The sequence below is a fragment of the Seriola aureovittata genome, chromosome 2, assembly GCF_021018895.1.
Source record: "Seriola aureovittata isolate HTS-2021-v1 ecotype China chromosome 2, ASM2101889v1, whole genome shotgun sequence".
Classification (NCBI taxonomy): Eukaryota; Metazoa; Chordata; class Actinopteri; order Carangiformes; family Carangidae; genus Seriola; species Seriola aureovittata.
In genome coordinates this window covers 17,021,745-17,048,961 of record NC_079365.1, presented here as the reverse complement: position 1 = coordinate 17,048,961, position 27,217 = coordinate 17,021,745, and the positions used below count along the sequence as shown (strand labels likewise).

Sequence of the window (27,217 nt, the reverse complement as noted above, 5' to 3'; positions counted from 1 at the left end):
TAACAAGAGAGCACTTTCTACATCGCTGCATAGTCTCTCCAACGGAGCACCTGATTCTGTCTGTGATACAGTGCATTAAACTCCTCTGGTCTCCTGCTGCTGTGACGCGTACCGGAGCTGACCTCTCTGTGCCTCGTGGTATTTCGCCCACTCCTATTACATTAACGGGTCTTGTTTTTCAGGCTTTATCATATTGATTCACAGCCTTTCCTTTTTAGGAGAGAATGAACAGAAGTCACGGCGCAGCCATCAACAGTAGGGGAGTGGGGGCAAAACTTAGAGGCGCTGCTCAGCTTGGCCTGAGATCAAGTAGCAGAGAGGACATGAAGCAGGGAAGAGAATAATCTGCACATTGATGAACTTAAAAACAGTAAAGACTACTGTTTTAAGTCTCATAGGAATAATGAACCTCTTGGTCATAGAAGCATTAGGGAATCGTTTTTTATCGTTAAAATCGTTGTTGTCTTAAATCCAGATCTTTTTTCTGATATGGATTCTTCCGGCATCGCCAATTTCTGTAATCGTTTACTGATGTGCACATTATGAAATGATATCGACCAGATGGCTTCCTAAATTGAGGACAGTTAGTGTGAACTGTCAAGTCTAGTGTGTTACCAGTGCCGGCCACTGAACAGCCACCCTGCTACATAACCCAGAGTTCCTGTTTAGTAGAGCACATAATCAGACTTTGCCACCAGCTGCAGCAGAAATGCAGCACAGTAGTACTCAGTGCTGTGCTGCCACGCAGTGACACTTTAGCAGTGGTGGGCATCCTGTGGTGGGAAGTCTCACAAGCAGGAGTTTTCTTTCTTTTCTTTTTTTTTTTCCATTGCCATGTCCGAAAGCAGAAAACTAGACTCATCCACATCCATAATTGTGGCTGATACTGATTGCCTTTCTGCCTGAGCTGTGCGCGAACGGCTGCTTCTCCCCTGCTGCTGCCGATCCCGTGCTGTGTGTCAAAACACTCAGAGCTCTGGGCAATATTGGACTGCGGTGCCAGCAATCCCAAAAGAACTGTCAGTGCCATGCCTGGAAAATCCAGCAGCTTGACCTGTCAGTGTTTGACACTGCACTTCTAAGGTCTCATCTATATACAAAAAAAACACAATAGACATAAATCCATGTGTCCAGGCAAATTCTCAAAACTGCAAAATCCTAAGCAACACTTCAGAACTGCAATTTAACACTGCAGCGGCAGCAGCTGCTAATACTGCTCATTGTGACTATGTGCAGATTGCAGCTCGTCTGCAAAATGGCTAACATGATAGGAGTGACTCTGAAGCATGTAATGTGAAGGGGGATGGGGCCGGTTTCTTCCATTACTCCCAACTCTGCCTTGACAGGAGTGAAAAGCAAAGACCGTCCTGGTTGTGGGAGGAAGTAAAGCTGGAGGTCAGTGTATGTGTGAACTAACAGCCACCCCCTACTGAGCCCCACAGCACCCCAATCTTAACAGGCCTACCACTACTGAAAGGTCACTGTTGTCAATGGCCCACAGGCACGATATAGGTGGACAGGCATCTCATATAAAATAAGACTGGCTAAAAGGTAAGTTTCTCTCTGCGTTACTGAAGCTGACAGGAGCACTGCAGCTAAATAAAGGTGACACTGCCTCAGTGTTAGCCAAGCTGACAGCAGGTTAAAGGTGACGGAGCAGAAGCAGGCTGGTAGTTAACAGCCCAGCTGATGACAGATTCCCAGGTGGATGCTGGGACATTAGCAGCAGACAGCACACCCAGCCAGGGGCGGATTCTTGTAGAGAACAAAGACGGGGCGGGCAGGGCTACATCTGAGCTGGATGGGACCTGGAGGAGTCGAAGCAGCTGGTCTATATTTAGACTTGCTGTTTGTGACTGTATGTGTGTGTTTGTGTTAAAAAAAAGTGCGCAGTGTGAGGAAAAGCTTCTCTTTTGTGAGTGTAGCAACATGCAAGGCATGCTAATTAGAGAATTTGCTCATGAGTTTACATTGTACAAAAATCTCCACCTCAACTTCTAACATCTTGATGAACTTACAATCAAGAGAATTATTTTTTTCAGACTAGAGCAGAGATTTGGTTTATGTCATCTTTTGATCTTAGTTAAAGCTGTGCAAATCAGTTAATCTATATTAGATTACTGTGTAATGCGAAAGGGTCACTCATAGGGGAAAACCATCACCTAACTTCACAGTTCCCTTCAGCTCTACACAGCGTTTTGGTGTCTTTCAGCTCAAAGTTTTGGTTTTATGGCCACAAACCTTTTGTTCGCCCTCACTAGCATGCAACAACCTGTTCAGCACCAAACATAGGTCTATAAGTGAGCAACCAGCTGAACACAGTGGAGCGTCTACCAGCTAAAGAACCAGATATTTCCCTCAGGAGCTGGTACAAACCAAAACACAGATAAAAAAGAGAGTGAATATTGGATTTAAGTTCGTCAAGTCACTTGAAATTCAACTCCTAATAAATATTAATGCTGCTCCTTGGCCACTGTCTGTATATACAGGCATCTGTTTGCTAGAACATTTGCCACGCTAACCTAAAGCCAAAATCAGTTACTACAGGATTAAAGAAACATTTTTAAAACAAGTTGATTTGTAACATTACAAGAGACAAATTCAAATAATCCCTGGTCATTGGCAAAAGAAAATGTGATTTTATGGTATCACAGGAACTTTTTTGTAGTATAGTTGAGTTATGACATCCCTTATCAAGGACAAACTTGCACTTTTTTTCCCTTATAATAAACATTTCACAGATTCCAAACCACGCGGGTGCAGTCAACCTTCACCCTGCATTTCAGCACCACTGATTTTTCAGTTTAGAGGTGGCTGGGTAGGCACAGCAAATGCTTTCATCCTCTCCCAATTCTGTGTGCAGTGAAGAAGCTCCATTACACAATTATATCAGCTACAGGCTAAACCAGGAAGAGCTTAGGCCTCATTTCCCAACTAACAGTTGCTGACAAGACAAATTAAAGAGGAATGGGGGGTGGGGGGACCTCCTTCAAAGCCTGTAAGAGGAAAAGCTGATTTGAGTATGGTCTGTCAGTCTGGCAAGCCCACAGGCCATGATGACTCTTTGGGGGAAAAGTCTCATTCTGATGTGCCTGTGCCTTACTTTGACTTCCAGCATTAGGTAATTTAATCAGCCACTTGAGATTGGGGAATAATTTTAGTTTGTGTGAATCCATTGGTGTGAATAAATATCAATGATTTAAAACTTCAACGTGAGAAACTGTAAGCGATGTTAACATTCCTGGAGCTGAAATGATTGTCGATTAATTGATTAGTCAATAAATGGAAATTTAATCACTCAACTAATTGTTTCTGCATGTCTCATAATGAAATTAATAAAATTATGTTTTTGACTGTTATTTAGAAAAAAAACAATCTTAATATGTATTATATCCAATAGAAAATAATGGATTCTGAAAATATCTTTAATAAATTTTACACTAAATAATTAATGAATCCAGGAAAAATCAAATTATTATCATATCAAATTATCAAATTATTCAATAATAAGCCCTACACCCAGATACACACAGCCAAAAATGTTCATATCACAGGAAGCAAATATTACATTTTAACCAGGTAATTTCACTAAAGCTTATAAAACCCAAATGTATCCCTTTTTTATGTTAACACTGATAAATGACTGTATAAAGTGAAAGAATGGCTCATAATGAAAAGATTACAGGGCACTGACACCAAATCTGCAGTTCTGCACAGCTTTGACGCTTTTTAAGGTCATTGTTTTGGTCTTGTGTCTGGTTCATCAACTTCCTGCGGGCAGCAGTAAACAGAAAACCAGCTAAGAAAACTAACCACATTTGTGAGCTCAGCACTTGGTACATCGTCCTCGGTTATTCGGTTACATAGCATTCCCAACAGCAAACCTCAGTGAAAAAATACAAATGTTATATTTTTACCTGTTATCCAACAGCAGATTATATCTCAAAATGTTGTAGTTTTGTGAGCTGTAATTGAAGATGCCAACAATTTACGGCGTTCACATTCAAGTAGCAGTGTTTTTTTTTTTTTTTTCCTAACGTCCCGTGAATGCAGCGTTAACGCAAATGTTTGAGTAAGTCAAATATTTCCAGCGAAGAAGAAGAGTTTAAACCATATACTGTAAATAAAAATGTTGGTTTTGCCCTGGCCAAACATTTTGTACTTCTGGCCAGATTACAAACAACTTTGAAAATCAAATAAACATCCGGTAACCTGCTGCTTCATTACAGGTGCTAAAAAAAACACACAGCATTTTGTTCGTCAGGTTTACGTAGGAAGTCGTTGTCTGACCGAATCACGCAGTGACGTACCAAGTGCTGAAGTGTATCAGAGTTGGCGGAGACCATATAAGAGCTAAAAGAAGACTCACTATTACTTAGATTTGTCTTGTCGCTGTAGGCACGAATCTGAATTAAGGCAAATGTTGCTGCTTCTTGTCTGCAGAATGTGAAAGTAGCTAGCAGTTAGCTAACAGCCCGAACAAGCCGGTGACATGGCGGTGACTGTTGCATTTCTGCCCACTAGTGGCCAAACGTTCTTTAATGCACCGCTGGTGGTAAAGTAATAGCCTACTTTGTCCCCAATACATGGTTGCAACTGGGTGTGTTTTTGTCAAGCATGTACCTGTACTTTCAGATAAATGTGCTCATAGCAAAGGCATTTTTACTTAAACTAAAACAAACTGTGAGCCACACCACATCCTAAAACAAAAGTCTGTTTTATTGTAGGAAATATAATAAGCAACATGAAAAGTCAACACAAAGTTCTATTAATATAGTTAAACCAATTATGGTTTTGCAGAGAAGACACCAAACACATTTTCTTTCATTTGTTTAGTCATGCTTGCTGTCACCACACCTAAATAACTGTGCAGCCATCAGGGAGCGGAGCATGCTCAGAGTCTGGCTGGTGCAGCCGCTGGCCGTACCAGTCTAATCAGTCTGTTAGTCATTTTCAGAGGCTGCTCTTACTTCAGCATGAGACAGAAATAGACCAATGCTTCCTTTCTACTGTTTGGATGTAACTGCAAAAAGCGGAAATCCCCAATGATAACAACTAAAAAAAGAAAAGATGGCCTCTGAATCCCAGCCAGTCCATGAAAACCTTTCATCAAATCCCAGCAGCCTAGAGCCATGCCGACTGGATTGCCATGTCTCCTTTTTAGTGAGGATTTTATCATTTAGTAAAGGGCAATATACGGCGACTGGTTGCTTACTGAGGAGATGCTCAAAGTCACCATTAGTATGGTTTGATATATTCATTACAACAGCAACTGACAAGAGCGAGACAACTCCAAGCACAGCTGGAAAAGCAGCAGGAGAAAAATGGAAGTATAGTATGTGCCATTGACGCCTACCTATAATTGTCAAAAACTAATATTGAATCACAGCATGACACTGTATATGCACATCTCTGCTGCATGTATGTCTTCATAATAGTGTATTGTTCAATGTTATTCAGCAGCTCTGTATTGCTCAGTGTGGGTTTTGTTCACGGAAATGCTATTATGTTCTGCATCCAGATTTCTGACCCTAAACTAACAGCTTTGCTGCTTGCACATTAAAAAACTAGGTTAAGCATCTTCAAAGGCTTGGAAGGAATAATGCACACTGGATTTGGAGGCTATGGCGATGTATTGCACCTCAGCATTAGTGGAATTAACTAATGAACACTCCGCAGAACAGAGCCCTTATTGATCTTTGCCAACAGAGACATTTGAACAATTCTGAATCATCTAATTTGTTTAACAGCACCTCATGCCATCCTACAGATTTATACATTAGAAATTGTCGAAAGAAGGATGACACCTGTTCCAAAGAAATTGAACGTTTTAAACTCATTGACCAAGAGGTGTGTCCACTTGATTTAAATGAAATGGAGAGGTGTGTTTTTTATGCGTTAAATGATGAGCAAATGTAAATGTGTCAGAGGCGTCCTCCAAATCCTGCCGTGATAAGACTTTTAATCAAGCTCCTGAAGAAAGAATATATTAGTGCTGCTTTCTGTGTTTGCATAAAGAGCAGTAAAGCCGTGAAGACAGCAAGGGAAAGAGAGTTATGTCTGACATAAGCATGTCGGTGTCTTCTATTATCCACATGCAATTTCAATATACCTCCCCTTCAAAATAAGTATTGCTGGCCTTGTATGAGATGTATCTCGAGGAGATACTTTTAAAATACTGTACATTCAGTTCCATAGATAACAATTACATGTTTAATGCTAATGAATCAAAGAGTAAGCATTATAAACTACTAAATTAGAACTGTAACCTCACGGTTAACTCATTATTTTCACATATTTAGATTGATAACCTGGTGACTGTAAGAGTTTTTGCACTCAGCCATAATAGAGAATTTTTCCTCAGCAGCAGCATTTTTTCACAAGAATTTGGTTTTGGTGAAGTGTGAAATTTGTTCTTATATGTGAAGGAGTTCAGAAAAACAGCAGGGATGTGCTGAACCAAATGATACTGATTCCGATACATGAGGCCAGGGTTTGACTGATTGTATTAATGTAACTGATTAATTTTCTAATGACATTGTCAAGGAAACTGTATTTAATTGAACATATCATGGCAATTACCCCATCCACTCAATAAGGCCAGTATGAGTGGTCATACTGATCAGTGCACCCACTGAAAGGTCAACCTCAGAAGTTGGTCTGGGGTCAACTTCAGGCCAACTCCAGGGTCCACAGTTTATGATCTTCAGCACAAGCCGGGGGCTTTTGTGGTGTATAGAACAGAAAGTTACAGTGTGATGCGAAAAATTTGAAGGACGGATCTAATTTTGAAAATATGTAGAAAATAGGAAATGGCATTTATGACACAAATGTCAGTGATAGTGTATACTGTTGGGAAATCCATCCATGCTTTGAAAAGATTGCATGTGTGAAAACACTACCCCAACCCTAACTGGGCTGTTGATAAAATGAAGCATTAGTGGGCCAGCACTCAAGTATTTGGGCCAAGTGTATAAACCCTCTGAGATGTATCACATGTTGGCTGGAAAAACTCACCTGACAGGCTTGGTAAAGCAGCTGGTGCTCAAACTTTTTGATGCCAAGGATATTTTGGAACATCTCATACAGCTGGTCCTTGCTGAGGATCAGCTCAGAGGCCGCGCTGGCAGTCATGCGTTGCTGTGCCTTGCGTGGATCCTCATCACCACGATAGATGGTGTCAAACTTGGCCATCCAGGAGCTGAGCACCGTCTCCTTGCTCAGCCCGTCAATCTCTGGCAGGCTGCGTACACGCTTCTCGATGTGCCTCTTGAACACTTCCCTGAAGTCATTGGCCGAGAAGCCGCCACTCTGGACCATTTTAGCCACACGGTCACTCTTCAGGAACACCTACATTGTGAGAGACCAATGGGAATAATTGCAGTTATCTAAGAGCTAAAAAAGAAGCACTTGTTATTTTAAATGATGAGTTATGATGAGATCAAGACTTCTGAACAGACTCGTATTTTTAGTACATTGACATGTGTAGGTGTGGTGAAAAGCTTTTCTGTAATATTTAGTCTCAAACTAACCATCTGCCTTTGTCAGCAAAAGGAAACCTTTCAACAGATTCTGTTTTTGTGATGATGGTGAATAAAAACAATCTGAGGCACATACAGTATGTAAGGCTGTGACTCAACACTGCCAAGGCTACTTTCTGTCTCCTGCTAATGACAGACTGACAGGGACAGAGGCAGACGAGGCTATATTGTCACAGCATCGAGTGAAGTAACCATCAGAGCTGACTGTTTTTGTCACTCTGACAGTCACATTTTGTTCTTAGCGTCTATTATGGCTAAAGAGCAATGACTGTTGTACTGAAACACTGCAGTACTTCCCTGTCATTCGGTGTATGTTTGCGTGTTCAAAGGTTTGCAGCTGAAAGTAATAAGATTTTAAGTTGGTCTGTTGGTTTGTTTCAGACCACGGCATTTAGGGAAGTACACAGAGCAACCTATGATCATCAATAGTTTCACTAATGACAGTGGCGTACACTGTTTTAATAAAGATGCTACTTTAAGTTGATGAGAAAATTTGCATATTTTTCATTAATTAATTTACCATATATTTTGAGATATAATTAGAGCGATTAACACACTGCGGACAAGGTGCTCATTAATGTAGCATTTTCATATTGCTCTTACACATTATGTTGTGGTGGCAAAGAAAAAAAAGGTTTTAGTCATTCCACAATTATCAGTGTCTTACGTAAATCTAGCAAACACATTTCTTAAAACAAGAAGTAAGCCATATTGATTTCAAGTGTTTCCGATTATATCATCATTCAGCACATTTTCCAGGGTGTTTAAGTATTCTGGTATCATACATGGCCTCTTGCAAGTGCAATAATAATTAGCATTACAACAATGCATCTATAAACAGTACTTTAAAACATAATTGTTTCAACAGCCACAATCATAGGTTTTGTTAAATAGAAACATAGGTTCATTGTCAGGTGTAAGGGCCCCCTTCATTTCATATAGATGAGAGGAGAAAGTGACAGGACTCATAAGAGAGAATGGGAATCAGGGCTGTGTCATATTTACATGTATCATAAGTGCATCTTCACAAACTGCTCCTCCCTTGATAAAGCATTTGCCTAGAGTTTGGTCAGAGACTGGTGATGGTCGGATGAGATTTTTGTTCCACACTCACTTTCAGTCAAGCCTTTCTTTGCAGTATGTGAGTGAACATCATACAAAACTGGAAACATACAGTGTGTTAAAGCTTTCTGCTGTTAATTTTGAAAACCCAGGCTTAAGCATAGTATACTTCACATTAACATTAAATATCATAAACTTGATACAGGTCATCTTGTAATTAACTTCTGTGGCAGTCTGTATATGTGGTCCTGATGGTTCCTATTTCATACTTTAGTTTTTCATAATGACTATGCTTGTTTTTTCCATCATGAATTTGGCCTTTAACATATCCCTCTTTCTGCTACACCTTTTGTACTGCATGCATGGTGATAATGACTTTTTCATCTGCAGATTGAATAGTGAGGTTGGAAAAGATGGCTGTCAGCCACATGGTCTGACTCATAATCTGCGCAGTGAAAAGCTTCAGCCACCATTTTACCACTCAGCCGACTGAATACAAGCATTTTGACATTGAATAGTAATAGGACTGTCTAGTGCTTTTTGGACTTTTTAGGCTGAAAGCCAGCCATTTCCTGTTTTGAATCTGCTACAGTCCAGACTACAATATGATGCATATACAACAATGTATACTGTGGATAACATGTCACAAAATTGCTGTCAATATTAATGGTTTATGAATTTTCAGCTGCATTTTTATAGATTGAAAAGCCAGAAATGCACACATATGGATGACGTACATGCACAACACATTCAGTGACTAATTTTAAAGCATCAAGTCCCCCCAACAAAATGGTTCTAACTATACTTTTGCTGCTATGGTTATATCGAGTTCCTACCTCATAGTAGCTCTGCACAGCATTGATGAATGCTTCATCAGCCACAATTTGTGTGTCTCCATTGAGGAAAGCCTGGAAACGATCCTTGGTCTGCTGAAGTTGCTGCTTGGTAATCTGTGGAAGCAAAAGCAAACAGGGGGCACCTCAGAGTTAAAGCCATGATATAAAAATGTGTCAAAAGAAGCACGTTAGTTTGAGCAGTAGTAATATCTACCCATTTTTGAATGGCTTATTCTGGGCACAGGGTAAGCAGAGCAGTCCAAACATCCTTTTCCCTGAGAAACTTCCTTCAGCTCCTCCTGGGGAAACACTAAGTACTGCGAGGCCAGCTGGGGGATGTAATCCCTCCAGTGTTTCCAAATGTCTACCTTTGCATCCCCTTTTAAGATGGGCTCAGACTACAGGAGTTTTATAATCCTAACCAATTTTGAAATCAGGTTCACAGCACAGAGAAACTTCACAAACGTTCTTTCTAATTTAAGATATGCACACACTACAAAATTTTGAAAATAATGGAGCATCACACACCATGGGATATTATTAAGGATAACGTGCCAGAGGGAGCAATCAGGGAGCAATGCACCACCTCATGTGATCTCATGGAGAGGCAGATGTAAACAAAATTGTGTGGTGACTGTGGTGCAACAACTTACTTGCTGTAATGTTAGTAGTAATTTGCAGTGAGAACTTAATTTGTTATTCATTTCAGTTATCTATCTGAGCTATCAGTTATCTGATATTATCAAAGGCGGCCCCAATGAGTCTGCAAGCAGTTCGGGAGGTTTTAAAACTGGATCTGTAAACCCCTCACATTACCAGATGATATGGGCCAAACATCAATACCAACCAAGGTCCCACACCAGATTTCTCTTCTGACTGTCAGGAGGGGTGAATTGGGAATACATCATCAAAAAACACCTGTAGCCTGAGCCCGGCTTTAAACAGTCATGCACCTCTGAAGGTAGATGACCAGGAGGAATTTTTACCAAGTGCCTAAACCACATCAACTGGCTGCACTCAAGGAGCAGCATCTCAATAACAAGGTCCTCTGAAATCTCTGAGCTCCTCATGCTATCACGTGGGGTAATACCAGGAACATCATCTCAACTGACTGTATCCACAATCTCCTTCTTTCAGTCGCTACCCAGACATTGTGATGGTTAAACTGAAAGCTTTGCTATACACCTCAGCTCTGTCTTTACTACTTACAGTCTGATACAAAGCCTGCATTAACGGAACCGGTGCCTGCTAAATGCTGGTCAATCCTACAATCCTTTTTACCATCATTTGTGAAAAAAACCCCAAGGTACCTCAAATCTTCCACTTGGATACTCCCCCTCCCTAACCTGAACAGAGCAATCCACCAACCCGACCAAATTACACTCAGCTGCAAACCGCTCCAGTGGACTTTGTAGGTCATGGTCCGATGAAGCCAAAAGGACAACATCATCCACAAATAGAAGAGATGCCACCGTAATATCACTCAACTGGACCCTTTCCAGGCCTCAGGTGCACTTTGATATCCTGTCCAAACATGAGAGGTGAAAGCACACTCATGTCAGATTCCAGTGCTGCAACTGAACTTCCCTTACATAACACTTTGTGTGAACAGGGACAAAATGATTCATGACAGCCATAATTAAATACAAAAGACAAAAAAATAGAGGTACAAAATCATACTCCTTTTCAACCATGTTACCAGTAGTGCCAGTAGTTAGTCACAATTTTCACTTATCTGTAGAAATATCCAAAAAAATCTTAGAAACATTCATGGGTCCCAGACAATGAATCCCAAAGACTTTGGTGATCATATAACTGTTCTTCAAGCGCCACCAGTGAGTTGATATTTTGCATTTTTTGTGAAAAAAATCCTCACTCCATTAAATTTTATACAAACATTCATGTCCCCTTCACGTGATTTGTTTTTGTCATTCATTCAACCTTCCATCTTGTGTCACCATGAGGTATATGTTTAGTGGTAATTAGCAAATGCTAGCATGCTAAAATGCAAAACAAATATCGTGAACGTTGTGAACATTATACCATCAACATGTTAACTTCGTCAGCATCGTCTGTATGCTTGTTAGCATGATATATATTGCGTTGCACATGTGATGTTTTCTCTCCCTTCGTTTCACTTTCGATCCTCACTCAGGTCTACATGTCCTTGGATTGATTTCACACATGGTTACAGAGTCAGCAACCCAACAGTCAATAGACTGACGATCTCCCTCTGACAACTGCCTTCAATCTTACAGTTCAAGCTGGTGTACATATCAAACGAGCACAAGGACCCGCTGGTAACGTGTGTGTCTGCGAGCGTTCATCCTCATGCTGCAAGTGACAGACTTTGGTGTAGGAGTGTGATGGAAAAGTACCACATATCATGTGCCTGTGAGGCAATCTCAACACCATCTGCATGTCCATCGTATTATCGCAACCCTGCAACAGTAATGTTCAGAAAATGAGGGTCATGTAATGTAAGATTTCTCGATTAGAGCCAAAGTAAAAATGCCCAAGTTTCATCTAATAAGAAAGAATAGTTGCATATAATATACACACACATATAGTATACACTCACACATAGGAGGCTCAGGATGAGATGACCTACCTACCTAAAATAATACAAACACAAACTCAAAGTATCACAAAGTATTTTCATCTTTTTCAGGCAATTTATGATTCTTGTGGTAGAGTGAATCTCAGCATGATACACCTCTCGATGTCCAAGCATAAAAGATTCACTTACAACACATAACGGCATATCAACATCAGAGATCAATACTTGTGCTTCTCCTTCAAGGTTTCAGGTTTATTCTTCTTGGCAAAAGCAAGATGAGAGATTAAAGAGAATGTGTGGAACATCCCTGCTATGTTTTAATAGACCACGGTGTTCAAGGAACATCCTGAGGCAAGAAATGTTAATATTAACACCAGTATGCAAATCAGTCTGGTCTGTGGGGACACTCAGGGGCTGAAGTCAAGATACTTGTCCTTGGTTGCATGTCCATTTCTGAAAGTGATAGGATGAGGATAAATATACTCAGTTGGCATATTATTATGCACAAATAATGCAGTCTACTACAACAGTCCTGCAGTAAATCCCACTTTCATGAAGCTTATAATGTTCAGTTTTTATTGTAATTGAAGCTTCAGAAAGGTGCTACTTCAACTATATGATCATTTTGGAGGATTTAGTTTGTCATGCTGTCGAACTGTATTGCGTTATATGCTTTATCTCTGCTACTTAGCATACCGTCACTGATATAAGTAGGGTGGACAAAATAATAGAAATACTTATCCGTATAATGCAAATCAATTCAATGGCACCACAAACTGCAGCCTCCAAAATGATCATTACGTTGAATCAACGCCTCTCTGAAACAGTTTCAAGACTAAGTGAACATTATAATCTTCGTGGGAGGATGATCTATTACAGGACTGTTAGATTGCATTAGTTTTAGCTTGGCATACGCAATAAACTTGCTTTGGATTGTCTTTTCTCATAACGTACATGATGAAGTAGTTCAAAGTTATATAATGCATATGTATATAATATACTCTGTACATAATGATAAAGTATATAATGTGGAGACTTGCATTAATTAATTAGATTGTCCTTCCCTTGTCTCAGGAGAATACATTTATTATTAAATTCTGAAATAGCAATAATTCTAAGTAGCAGTTTTGTATAAAGTAAATATTTTAATTAAAAAAGGACAAAGTGTGCATACATGCTTAGACTGAAATGTTGGCAAGTGATGAGCAACAATCAACTCAAAAAGAAAGAAAGAAAAACAAAAACTTGAGAAATTAGTATGAATAATATGCAAAGGTAGAATATAAAGCCTGAGATGTTTCCGGTTGAAGGGCTGCTTGGCTTTTGACAGCAGACTTGAACTATAAGTTGACTAATGTTTTAGGGCAAAGCAAGCACTTGTGCGTCTAGACCTGAGGTCACACATACTGTAAGTTTTCTGAATACAATCAAACACGGGTGTATACCGACTGTTTAAATTGTTTTTAAACAAAATAATTGTTTTATTTTGTCAAATCAAGAATCCAAATATTGCTGGTTCACTATGACAGAGGAGCAGCAAATTCCCCTACCTGAAAAGGCTGAAACTTGAAGTTGTGTGGTGCTTTGTCTTAAAAGTCAATCATCAAAATAGTTACTATAATATAATTTTATATTTATATTATATAATTTTCTGACTATAAATTAATTGACTAATTGTTTCAGACAGATTAGAGCTCTGACCAGTCTGATTGTATGTTAGTGACAACCTGTAATCACAGTTATTATGTGATGAATCAATTGACAGAAAAGTACTATTTTGATAACCAGTTAATCGTTTCAATAAAATTTCAAACAGTTCCAAGTATTCGCTGCTTCCAGTCTCTATGTGAGACTGTTGATTTCTTTGTTTTTATAATATCAAACTAAACAGCTTCAGCTTTTGTTGGATAGAGCACGTGATTTGAAATCATCAAGCTGGGATCTGGGAGATAATGGTACTTTAACACTATCTTCTTCTGACAGTTCATTGATTAATCTGTAAGATAATTGGCAGATTAATCAAGAGTGAAAAAAATTGTTGGTTGCAACGCTTGCTGTAATTCATGCAGCAAAGGACAAAGTGGCCTCCATTAAAATCACATATAATTAATAGAAGATATTAGAATAAAATGTAGGAGATGCAGTACTGGCAGTGTGTGTGTGTGTGTGTGTGTGTGTGTGTGTGTGTGTGTGTGTGTGTGTGTGTGTGTGTGTGTGTGTGTGTGTGTGTGTGTGTGTGTGTGTGCGCGTATGGGGAGATGACACTGAAACACAACACAAAGCAGTAAACCAGGTAAAATGTTACCACCTCTTCACCAAATCGCACTTCAACTGTATTAAGTATTTATGACTTTCAGTTCTGCATACTTTTATTTCATTGCTGATTAGAGAACTGTGTTGATTAGTAACCCACTTGATGGATGACGGACAAATGCCTCCATTTTCATAAGTATTGCCAGACTCCCAAGACATACTTTCCTGCTTTGCTGGTATTGATTCTCTCTCTGTGGCTCTTATCAAGATTGCAGTGTTACACTTTGATTCATTGGCTTGCAATGAAGGAGGCAGTGACATTAATCACCCTTCACATATCAATAGAGGAGATCTGCACACTGCATGTGCTTGATGTACAGTAAATTCATTACAGTTCAAAATGACTATGGATTAGACTTTATAGTTCGACCATGTGCCTGACACAATACGGAAGTTGCTGTGAAATATTTAATGATCAATAATGTTTCATTAAAACCTGGATTTATAAAAAAAGATATACATATTGTTGTCGTTTCGGTCCCTTATAGTTCATATAATTAGTTAAAGCCATCATTTTTCATGTAATACCATTTTAAGAACAGTACATATTAGAGATAAACAGATATTATTGCATGCAGTAAAAGTCTGTCAGTTTTATAGCCTCTGTCCTGCATCCTTGAGCCCACTGAGCCTCTAACGCAGGTTCTTAGCATTAAGCTCCCCTCAGGCACATATCTTGTAAAAAGTAAGCTGCCCTTAGTGATTCTTCAGTGAACCGAAAAAGATTTCTTCATACTGCTTTGTCAATACGTGTTTTGTCTATTTTGCTGCAATTTTTTTCTGAAGAGCAGAAGAAAGTCTATGCATTTGGTACATTTTTTTTGATTTATAATCTGTCATATACAACAGGACAGATGACATTTGAAAGCTTTTTAATAGAAAGAATGAGAGAAACACACTGTAAATGAACGCTAACAACAAAATTGAGAAAATGACTCATTTTAAAAGGTTTTTGAAATGTTTACAGCGGTCAATCATTGCCTACAATGTGATGGAGGATGGTTACATTAGGTGTTCTGTAAACACTGTGCCGTTGTTTTAATGATAATAATGATACTGACGCCATGTGTGTGAATAGTAAGGAAGTCTGCATTTGTTGTATACCACCATGTGTTTACAAAGATAAATAAAACAGCAGATTAAACAAAATACACAATGACTATATATAATGGCTATGCTTATCAATATCATTCTTATCTCTTGGAAATGTTAAATGAATGTGGCTTGTGAGCTATACGACAGCTGTCCTTGCAGGGCTGCGATGAGTGCAGTAATTAGTTAATTGAATGCAGTATATACTGAGGCCACTGTATCGTAGTTCAGCGCAGTAAAGCCTCGGCTGTGCTGACTCACACTTTAGCCTCCTCTAGAAGTTACATAACATTGACAAGGGAAGTTAAATTAAGGTGTTTTCCAAAATTAAATGGCTGCAAATTAGATGTGCAGCTTTTAGCAGTGAGCAGTGGTGAATACACTTGTAAATGACTCATAAAAAAAGTAGACCAAAATTATACGTTAGTTGAAGGACTGAGGCAATATCAAAATTTAAAAATGCTGCTAAAACACACAAAGTAATATAAAATGGAGAGACTCGACATCAGACGTGTTAAATGTACTCTGGCTTTCCCTTATGAAGATGTGGAGCATAAACTTTATTCATGATATCAAATGTACAAAGTGATAAAAGGATGTAATGCAGCCTAATGTTCTTATTGTGTTTAAATTTGTTTGCTCAGGAAAGAGCTCTTTCCGATGCTGATGTTGGTTTTCAGCTAACACGGTATGGTTGAATCCCCTCACTAGACAAAGCACACTTTATTCATGTTGCAGATGACACCACCGGCCCACATCTGAGTAAACAGCAAACAGGAGTACGGGAGCAAGTGCTGCATGACAGCTGCACAAAATCTACCAGCAACAGACCTCATCAAACACAACACACCAGCATCATGTAGTGACTGTGGTCACAAAACTACAATTATACAAAGACAGATGCGCAAGCTATTATCCCCAACCAGCCATGTTCTCGTAGATTTGTCCTGAAGACACACACACACACACACACACACACACACACACACACACACACACACATGCACAGCATTGTGTGAATAAATACCACTTGGCTGGGTTAGTCAACAGCCAGGTGTATACTGTGCAGACAGAGCCTGACACACGGCAAACAGGGATAAAACAGGAAGCTCTGGCTCTGTATAACCAGTCTCCACACTGTTGTCACATTCAGGAGCTGTGGCACTGCTGATATATACAGTAGAACACTGTGTTCACAACCGACTAAGCCCCTTCTTGTAACAGTCCTCCATTATCACACCACCAACTCACTGGCAGCTGCTATACAGCTCAGCTGGTTCCTCATTATGCTCATTCAGTGACTGAGGTGAAAATAAGCCCTTAACCTAATATAACATAAATGCTATCGGCATTGAGAGGATAAAATCAATGGGCCAATTTGCATAAATTTCGTCCGAAAACAATAAAATTAATCCTGTCCATTCCATTGCACTTGACATTAACATATTAAGAATCATTCTGTGGTATTTTTCTGTGTCTGATTTTACTTAATTTGCAACTATTTTAATAAATAAATAATGCAGTCCTGAATGATTTGGTGCTTGTCGTAGAGTTTTATAGTCATTGTATTGCATGACTGTTTGTGTGGTGTGCTGATTTATAAGAATTTTGTTGGTGAATTTTGTGTGTTTGTGTGAAGAGCCCATCTAGGGGCGGGCATTACAAATTAGCTTAGGTTATAAATACTGTGGTATGTGGCGGGCCATGATAGGCTTCTTGTCCGTATAAAAATAAAGATTAAACAGATAATTTCATAAATAATTGATCAATTGTTTCAGTTGTTTTTAGTGACCAATCTTCAAAATTAGCTGTTCTCAGCTATTTTGATGCTTTTCTGCATTTTATACAATGTTAAATTGAATATTTGGACTCTTTGAGTTCTCAGACCCTGTGATGGGCCTTTTTCAATTTGTTGACATTTCATATACTAAACGATTAAGCAGTTGAAAAATCTTACAACCAGATAATTCAAAACGAAGATTGTGAGTTACAGCCCTTGTATGAAGCAGTTTAGTACGTATGAAATTGTAATCCAAAGCATTTATGTTTTATTTAAAAGGAAAGATATTTATGTCCTGCTCTTCCTCTGAGGTACTGGGTGTGGCAAAATGATTTTCAGCTGAGTTTTTTCATATGCAAGCTCGACCGATCATCGACTGTTCTTTGTTAAATGGCACTCTATTAAGGTTAAGGTCGTGCTCCATCTTTTTCTGCTGAAAAAGAGAGAAAATATATATATATATATATATATATTTTTTTTTTTTTTTTTTAAATAATTCTTATTTATTTATTTTACATTCATGTCCTGTGTCTTTTTGTGACTGTGTTATTCAGCTTTGGTTCAAAATAAAAAAGTACTGCAGTGCTGCAATGCTACTTCACACTGTGGAGGATATAAAGCTGACTGTGGGTTGGTGTCTCTGTCCGTTGCTGGTGCATTACTCTCATCAAGAGTCTAAGACATAAATCCTCTCCTGCTAACCTCCCATCACAAATCACTTTTTTTCCTTCTTTCAGTGACTAGTCAATTGCTCACTCAGTCTCTCTCTCTCTCTCTGCTTTTAAAAGGTGCTCATCTCATATTTATTTCTTTGTGCCTGTCTGTTGGTCTTGGTTGATGTTCAGTAGGTTTGTGTCTTATATAAAGATTTAGTGAAAATAGATCACACAGATTACATTAATCAGACATTTGAAACTTGTTCTTTACTTGAGTGTTTCGTAACACTTTTGAAGATTATGGAGGAAAAGCAGAGGAAGGGGGGATTCACAAATATTTCTTAGTGTCATGGGGAACAAAGTCGACATGAATATTTAAGGATTCATTTTAAAAGGTTTTGTAGAATTAATAATAGGAGAGGTGTAACTTACCTTTTTATTCTGAAAGCTAAACAGTAAAAAAGTGTGAATAGAAATTAATTTACCGATTTCTTCTGCTTTGTTTTTGCATTTTTGATAATGAAAAATGAAAATGTTCCTTCTATCATTTTTGAAAGGAGGCGACACAGAAACATGTATCTTCCGTGATATAGCGCAGGAGAGAAACTTTTGAGTGTCAACCTGGCGTACATCATCATGTCTGCTCCGGGCTGCTGTTTGTGTTCTTTATGCCTCAGTGAGAGTCATCAGAGAGAGAGAGGGAAAGAGAGGGAAAGAGAGGTTCAACAGAGGCGAGCAGTAATGATCCAGCAATAGCTCTTACCTCTGTCTCTTTCTTTAATGTGGAAAATCACCACTACTAATATCTCTCTCTCTGTCTCTGTCCACTTTTTCTTTTCCTAGTTGAGTAATTTTCCCTTTGAAGCAATCCTTCATATGGTTCAACATAACAGCACAAAAAACAAAAACATTCATTTGCCCTGCATGACCACCGGCAGCTGCCTGCCTTCACTTTCAAGACTAACATTTCCAAAGTGTGATGATGTATAGCTGCACATTGTATTCATCAAAGAGAAGTTTTCTTGTACATTGATTATAACTTCCGTACCTTATAATTATGACTTAATTTTCTCTTAATTATGATAAAAATTGTTTTGTAATTAGGAGAAAAAAAAATGTCACAATTACAATGTAAGAAAAATGTATATATGTGATTATGAGAGTTTGTGAAGACAGCGATGTGATGATTCTGGCTGATTTAACTTGAATTTGCTTTGGTTTATCTTCACAGTTTGATGCATGTAGATGCTCTGGTGTGTCTGAGTAATGAGGATAGCATTAAAATGAATATGCCAACACAGCACAGGCATGTGTAGTCGCTGGTATTTTTCAAGCACACAGAGCACACTCTGATCTTTTTGAGTATAAATATTTGAATCATTGCAGTGTTAATATCAACATCTGACAGGAAGTAAAGTTGGACCCCAGCTGTTTTTTTCCAGCACAATTCCAGCAGTTACCAACAGCCTTTTGATTAGTGCTGAAACAATGAGTTTAGTAATCAATTAGTCATTTGACTGACAATTAATTGGCAACTGTTTTGATAATCAATTAATAATTTAAGTCATTATTAAAGAAAAAATAAAATCACTGGTTCTGACAGCTAAAATGTGAATGCCTGCTGGTTTTCTTTAGTAAACTGAATATTTTAGTTTTTGGCCATTGGGTCGGACAAAACGAGCAACTTGACGATGTCACATCAGACTGTGTGATGGGGATGGGTGTTTTGGTATTTCTATTGACCAAAATGAGTAATGGAGAAAAAATCATTAATGAAAACAATAGTTGGTTGTAGCCCTAATTTTAATTTTAATAAGGTCAGTCAGAATCTTATTATAATCATAATAAAAGCAATAATGTATCTGCATTTTCCACTTGCCAACCACGGCTGCTGATGTCTCGTGTCCACTTTAATCAAACCGGCTTTCATTCTTTTTTCTGAGTATGACTAATGTGCAGCATTGGGGGCAGGGATTATATTTTATACAGCAATAATAATAAAAAAAGAATGACAGGAGCTCTGCAGATTAATTGGATAGTCTATCCATACATTATGAAGACACACTAACTGTCTCCATCTAGACAATTCTCCTTCATGTCAAAGGACTATGTCAGTCAGAAATTATGGATCATCTTGTCTTGTGACACCAGGATTAAGGCTGAACAAATGATAACTGTAGATGATTAACATTTTGTCTGCGCAATTTAAGATGCTGCTTTGGACGACAAACAAGATTACATAGGCTATGTGAGGACATGTAGGTTCCTCTGTAATTAACAAAAACACCCCGCACTGGAGAGAAACAACTCTATGTGAGATCACAGATACAACTTTGCCTCTTATGAGGCATAATCCCTTACACGATGCTTCCTTCAAACATAAAATCCTGCAGATCCACACACAGAAAATTTCTGTGCTGCATCATTTGCATTTCTGTAGCTATGTCTGTGACAACATGAATGCCCTGTGTACCATTTATCAAGTCACACTACTGGATTATTCAAATATGAGGCAAATATGACTCAATGTGATCCTGACTTTGATTGCTGCTTTCAAAGTAAGTCAAACCTGTGGGAAAAAGATGCTGTTAGTTTTCTGACAAATCAGATTTTAGCTTTCCCTCTTGGTTATATACAGACAGAGGAGATGTTTAATTTGTGAAGCTGTGATATGTTACGCGCTGCTTCACAGATTGTGGGCGAGGGGGTATTTCGCCTGCTGCTTTTTCAGCTGTCACCCTCTTTTGAATCCACTTTCATATCCATACCGTCGATAAACACCTTCATTCTTCAATACAAGTGTTGCGAAAATATCTGCTACTTAATGAGAGAGACAAAACATTTTTCAGCACAAGCTTTCAAAACGCTGATTGGCATGTTTTATTGTTAACTCAAAGCTTTGACTTTGACACCAACTGCGAAGCTCCTTTTATCGTCGAAGGATGCCTTTTTTTTTCCAGGCAGAACACCATTTAAAGATCTTACATAATAATGCAAATGATTTCAGTGTCATACTTCAGCTCTCCATTTGCTGTCGCTCTCTTTTGTCCACATGAAAAGCGTGGTTCATGAACATAATAAGCTTGAGCAGTTCAGTCTCAGTCATCTGTATCTACATGTTCATCATTCAAATATAGTCGCTAAATGACTCTCCTGATTTCTTTCAAGGAATCGAGGAGAAAGAGGGTGACATAAGAGAGTCTATGCACGCTCTGATTTTTAAAACCATGAAGTCCACAAACATGTTAGCCGTTTCTGAAGATGTCTACTGCACGTACACCAGTTGGAGTGTGTTCCTATTCATTTTTTAATGTTGCTAATTTTACTCCAATGATGTCAGTTTCACCTCTCTCTCGCTCTCTCTCTCTCTCTATCTCTCTCTCTCCCTCCCCTCAGTTCCTTCCTCTGGTTTCCATCCTCATATCTGAGCGTTATCTGCCCATTATCCACCAGCTCAAATGTCACAGTTACCTGAATCATTGTCACACATCATATTATCATATTCATCCACAGAATAAATGTATCGACAGTCATCAGTAAAGATTAAGTAAATATTTCCATGTGTGACCTTGTATGTATGACAGCTTGCTCAGCTCTTCCATTGATCTGTAATGTTTCTTTTCTGTTTTTCTGGTGTCTGAACTGAGGCATTATAAAGCCTTCATAATCCAATGATTACTAGCTTTTATTCACATTTTTAATTTATATTGTCCTTTCAACATTCTCTCTCTTTTACCAACACAAACGGCAATTTAGAGGGGATAACACTTATCCCACCACTCACTATCACTATCACAAGTCTGCTCCAAAGACACCACGTCGTCATTAAGTGCAATCGTTTTTACATTCATCTAAAGGCTATTATTATGTTGCTTGTTTTCTTTTATTAGAATAGAAAATGAAATAAAACCCAGTGCATGTAAAACCAGCTCACAGTGGGACACCAAAATTCCTTTGTTCAGCAATAACCACCAAAGATGCTAACTTCAGCCAAGTATCACTAATTTTCATTTAAATTTCAGTCTAATTCTCATTCATATCACAAAGCCTGCTGCGCAGTTCACAGCTGCTCTCACTCAGAGTATCAACAGTATAATGTATAGTATTTGAATGCTGAGCCCAGAGGCGCTCTATTAAACAAACCTGCTGGCAGATGTGTTGATAGGGCATTGGACTTTGTAATTGATAAAAAAATCCTCTAATTGAGAGGGGGATTGAGAGAATTTGAAAAGTATAAACACTGTGATTTATAAAACGCATGTGTGTTAGATTTATCAGTTTTCATTTAAGCAGTTTGATTGATGTTTGATTCTATTTGACTTCATGAGAGCTTTTATTTATGATTCAAATCTTCATTAAACAATAATAGTTGACTAGACTAAGCAAGTCCAGGGTCAGTGGTGCTTTAAGCTAACTGCTAATGTCAGCAAGCTAAACTGTTTAGTGCTAACATTAAAATACTAACGTTTAGTAGCTATATTGTTTGCCATGCTCACTGTTTTGAGCATTAGACACAAACCAAAGTTCTTGCCAACTCAAATTCTGACCTGAAGATGGCACTAGAGATCACCAAAATTATTACAATTCATCCTGCAGGGAACATAAATGGATGTACCAAATTTCATAACAATCCATGCAGAAGGTGCTGAGATATTTCACACAAAACCCCAAATGTGGAGCTCATAGTGGCACTGGAGGAAAAGTCAGGGGATCTCAGCAGACACTGAGATATTTCACTGGGTGAGTGAAAACTTGATGTGAAATGAAAAGTCAAGGAATCATCGAAGTCAGCAGGCTTCATACTCTGGAGACCGTGAATGTCTGTGCAACATTTCATAGCAATCCATCAAATATTTGTTGTGATGTTTCCGTCTGGACAGAAATGGCAGGCTGACCGAAAGATTCAACAATCAAAAGATTGAAGAAAGATATAGGAAAATGTCATGAAATGTCTTTCTAAATTTCAAATTTTCTTATTGCCGTCTTGTCCTTACCGTCTGAATAATCCTTTAAGCATAATTACTCTGTACACACAGTTTATTATAAAGCAGCTTATTGCCATTAAACGAAGGAGGAGTTTTTCCTGCAGGACAATTCACAATGATGCCATAATTACACCAACACTGTCTATATCTGCCAATAACCCCAATAATTTACTTATGTCATATTCTGAGGGAGGGGACCATGAGTGTAAAGACAACCAAACACATGCCACCAGTTAAATATGCACATACACTCCCACCATCATTTTAACAGCAGCGGCCTTCATGCTGCTGCTGTAAGTGAAGACATCTGAAGGAGAAAATATTTCCCTCGCCCCTCAAAAGGAAGCGACTGACTGTTACTGTGCTATTGTGTTACCCTTTCACAAGGTTATAGCAATACATTTCAAGAAGCAGCAGTGGAGCTTGCATACTCTGCAGCCTGGTCTGTTTCTCTGTGATAGCCCATCACCGCTGTTTGTGTGCCAGAGCTTCTAATAACGGATTATCATGGAGCTGCTCCACATGTTTTTCTGAGGCCTTTAAGTCTTTTCAGTACAAAAATTGCTTCATCATATTTCTGTGACTAATCTATAATAGCCAAAATTGTAATAGGCTACATATTAAATTGCGTAGCCAACGCTATGAGGAATTGCCTTAATAGATTATTGTACATGGACATCTGAGGAGCCCACATTCGCAGGAGGTACATGGCTGAGAGGAATGTACAGGAAAAAAAAAAAAAAAAAAAATGTTGAATATTCTCTCTTCATTAATGTATTATATGATAAATTATTTCTTCATAAGCACACGGGGAGGAAATGGAGTTAAATGACAGTGAAATGACGAATCCTGCACAATGTCATGACACTATATGTGCACATAACTGCCAGAGAATAATCACCTTACATTTAATTGCTCCCTGTTGTTAAATGTTTCGGTGTAATTAATCATCATCTTTCGGTGACATGAATATCAAACCAATTAAATGTGGTTAAAAAAAAAACAACACTTTTATTTTGCTGTCATTTAATGTTGTACAATGTGTGTAATTTTTTCCTGGAGAGATTGGTTTATTCCAAAAAGTGCTAATTTGGATCTAATGAAAATCTAGAGCTGTTGGCAGACAGACACATTTTGATTTTATGGTCTGACAGCAAGCACCGGATTGTTTGTCCAGATATTCACTCACCCACAGCAGAGGATTGTGGCTGCCTGCACAACCTGATATGAAAGTGCATTACTAAGCAGGCATTTGACTATCAGTAACCCATGCTGAATGGGACTACAACAAACAAATAGATAGGAAACCTTATTTGTGCCTCCCACATGCACTTGTGCATGAGTCAGCAGAAAATTCAGACCATATGGCTTAAATTGTGTCCAGAGGAAGACAAACTGTCTGCAGGTTAAAAAAAAAAACAACAACAACACTCACAAGAGCAATTTCCATAGTGTCGTTTACAGTGTTTCCTTGCATGAGTGATACATGATTAGCCTTAGATTAACTGAGCTGGATGAATCTTCTGCAGCTATAGGTCCACTGAACCACACTGAACGCAACCCATGCCTTGTGAGAGAAGCTCCAAGAAACCAATACTACTGTCTCACTGAGCCATATGATGATCAATGTTTTCACAATGTGAAAGCAGCCCTACACAAAACATGCCCATCATTACATAATTGCATTAATTTAACAAATGACAGCCAACTCATGTGGCAGTCTTGGAGTGCAAACATTAGATGGTTTATTTCTGCTGTGACAGTCAAATGCACAAAACAAGGACAATAAACTGGGGCTCTTGTCTTGGCAAACGATCAATTCAGCATTCCTTTAGTACAGTAATGCCTGTGCATGGTGACTTTGACAGTAAGGACATCATGACCCAAAACTGGCTCCACCATCAATGGAGCAACACAGCAGCAGCGTGAAACCAGGATGTGGGCCTTGTCCCTTACAGTAACTTACATAAATCTCAAAAGCTGGACCTTCTGTAAATTATTTCTTCTGAAAATTGCATTAAAATTAAATAAAATGTGTGAACACAGAAAAATGCTCATGCAATTAATTAACTATCACCCACTGAGAGGAGCCTGGCTCATCTGCAGAGGAGAGAGGCTATTAAGCAACCCTCCTCAAGAGGTCTGTGCCCAAAAGTCACCTTGGGAGGCCAAATTGACGGGATAAGTGATGGCGCAAACGGGTTGGGATTGGGTATCCGCCAGGAAGGCAGGACATAGAGCAACATACAGCTGCTTATCAAATGGGAAGCAGGACTTTTTTGGGGAGGAGATGTGGGCCAACAAGGACAATGACACCGTCCTGTTTTAAATCGCCATCCACCATCTCTTGAACGCCCTTTCAGTTAATGGGCTTGCTGGGCTCTGGGATTGATCTCACTTGTGAGCTTGAGTAGTAGAGGAACATGGACTGCACTCAGGCTGCAGCTCTGCAGTAGGGCTACCATGTGTCCTTTCACTATCCGGAGCTCGAAGCGCCTTTTTGTGCTCCTGTCATGCTCCGAGGATTTCAACATTTTGCGTCAAAAACAAACAGTGGTGTCAATGGGACTGTGCTGAATCCGTGCGCTATCGGATAGGCCTAGTGGCCAAAACCCCTCTGTGTTCTAGCTTATGTAGGTCATCAAAGAGAACATCTGAGATATGAAAGGGGGCATTTCGTCAGCATGTGGTGATTAATTATGCCTTTGCACTGAGGGCCCTTACCTTCTGCTGTCGCCTTGCCATATCTGTGGGCTGTTTTGCATTGAATGGATAAGCGATGCATCGCATCACAAAAACATACAACTGCAGCTTCTTTTTACGCTCCTCTTCCTCCCTCTGCAGCTTCTCCAGATCCTCTTTCTCCTCGCTGGCGGCTGACGGGCTCGGGCTGGTCGGACGGGCGCTGCTGCGGCTGCTGCTGGGCGCTAGTCCACCCGAGCTCTCGCTGGTCCTGCTTGGAGAGATGCGGGATCCGGCCTGGGGTGCCATCGCCTCTTTGCTTTCCTCCTCCACTATCCCATCAGATTCTTCCTCGCTGGACGACGGATCTAACATCTTGCTCTAGAGGTGATGCGCCCCTACAGATAACCTAACCTACTGAGTGAGGGTTTTTTTGTCGTCCCCTGATGATGGTTGTGCCGTTGTCGTATCCGTGCCTACAGATATAATGTAGATGAATATAGGAATGTGTCAAGACAGGGATAGGCCCTGGTTGTAGTCGCTCGCTGAGGGATGTCAGCGGTACGAGTGGTGCTGGAGGAGGTTTAGTCTGCTTCACACTGAGCTTTCTCCGCCTGCGCCGAGCACTCGTCGATGCTTACGTATTTTCTGTATTTTATTGGCCAGTCACTGCTGCGGATGTGAGAGGGGGAGGTGAGAAGGCGGAGCGGTGGGGATGGGGCAAGGGGAGTGTATTGTACAGATGAGAGGAAGGAGAGCGGATTTTTTTTATTTATTTATTTTTTGGTTAAAGCGGGCGATGGCCTCTCCCTGCCTGCCAGGCCGGGACGCAGGCGCCAGGAGCTGGCCGTGGTCCTGAACACAGAGTCTATAGGAGCAGGGAGTGAAGAATGCGTGGCTCGTCCTTTACTGTAGCTCATCATATCATCTCCTGCGGTGGTAGTACACCTAAGATGGCTGCCACATGATTTCTCTGATATTGTCACTGAAATGGGGAACATATTACTCAGTTTGTGTGCAGTGCACGGGACGCAGATTAGTAGGTGTAAAGATTTCAGAATGGCTGCCCGAGCCGCCCCGCGCCGTGTGTGCTGTTGGAGGGTGGGGTGTAGCCGTAAAGACTCAGCTGCTCGCTCTCAGCCTGTAGGCTCGAGAAATTGATTGTTGCAGCATGTGCTGGTATCCATTGTCAGGAAACTGGATCAGGCTGCAGTCACACAAGCTCTTCATTTAACAAATACAGATTTATTATTCAAGCTAAATAGAAATGATCAGCTGTTGGAGTAAATCGCAGGCTGTATCTGGCCAAATGCAAATGTCCAACATGCAGTGTAAAACAAAATCCTGTGGTTTTGTGCAGTGACTCCTGATTTGATCTAAATATGATGAATTACATTTAAATATGATAAAACATTGATGCTGTGATTTATATACGATAGCATGCTATGATTTGCTATGTACTGTATAACAAAGTGGTCACATGACCTTTGAAAGACTTCCAGTGCAGTCTGCAAATAATGGGTTCCTTATAATTTAACACTACCGTACAAACAGACCACGCTATGACATATGGTTTTTCTCCACATTTTGTGTGTATCTGTTTGTGAGAACAACAATGTGCAGCATTTTTATTCAACCACATTATACAATTTTCAATCCTCTAAAATGTTTCCGAAAATTAAAATAAGTACTTTAAACAATGTATTTTGC

General features: G+C 39.4%; 1 protein-coding gene across 10 annotated transcripts in view; it reads right to left on the bottom strand.

Annotated features, from left to right (window-relative positions):
- The window catches only part of cadpsb (Ca2+-dependent activator protein for secretion b), a 66,721-nt gene extending 40,600 nt beyond the window's left edge, over positions 1–26,121 (bottom strand). For 4 of the 10 annotated variants that reach the window (XM_056392466.1, XM_056392475.1, XM_056392483.1 and 1 more), the window contains exons 1-3: positions 25,550–26,119; positions 9,440–9,553; positions 7,018–7,350 (exon numbers count right to left, since the gene is read on the bottom strand). In XM_056392466.1, the coding sequence (XP_056248441.1) occupies positions 7,018–7,350; positions 9,440–9,553; positions 25,550–25,882 (780 nt within the window). In that variant the 5' untranslated portion in view covers positions 25,883–26,119. Of the gene's footprint in view, positions 1–7,017; positions 7,351–9,439; positions 9,554–25,549 lie in introns of all 10 variants that reach the window. The other 6 variants (XM_056392518.1, XM_056392527.1, XM_056392536.1 and 3 more) reach the window with 3 other exon arrangements.
- Positions 26,122–27,217: the final 1,096 nt, after the last annotated feature.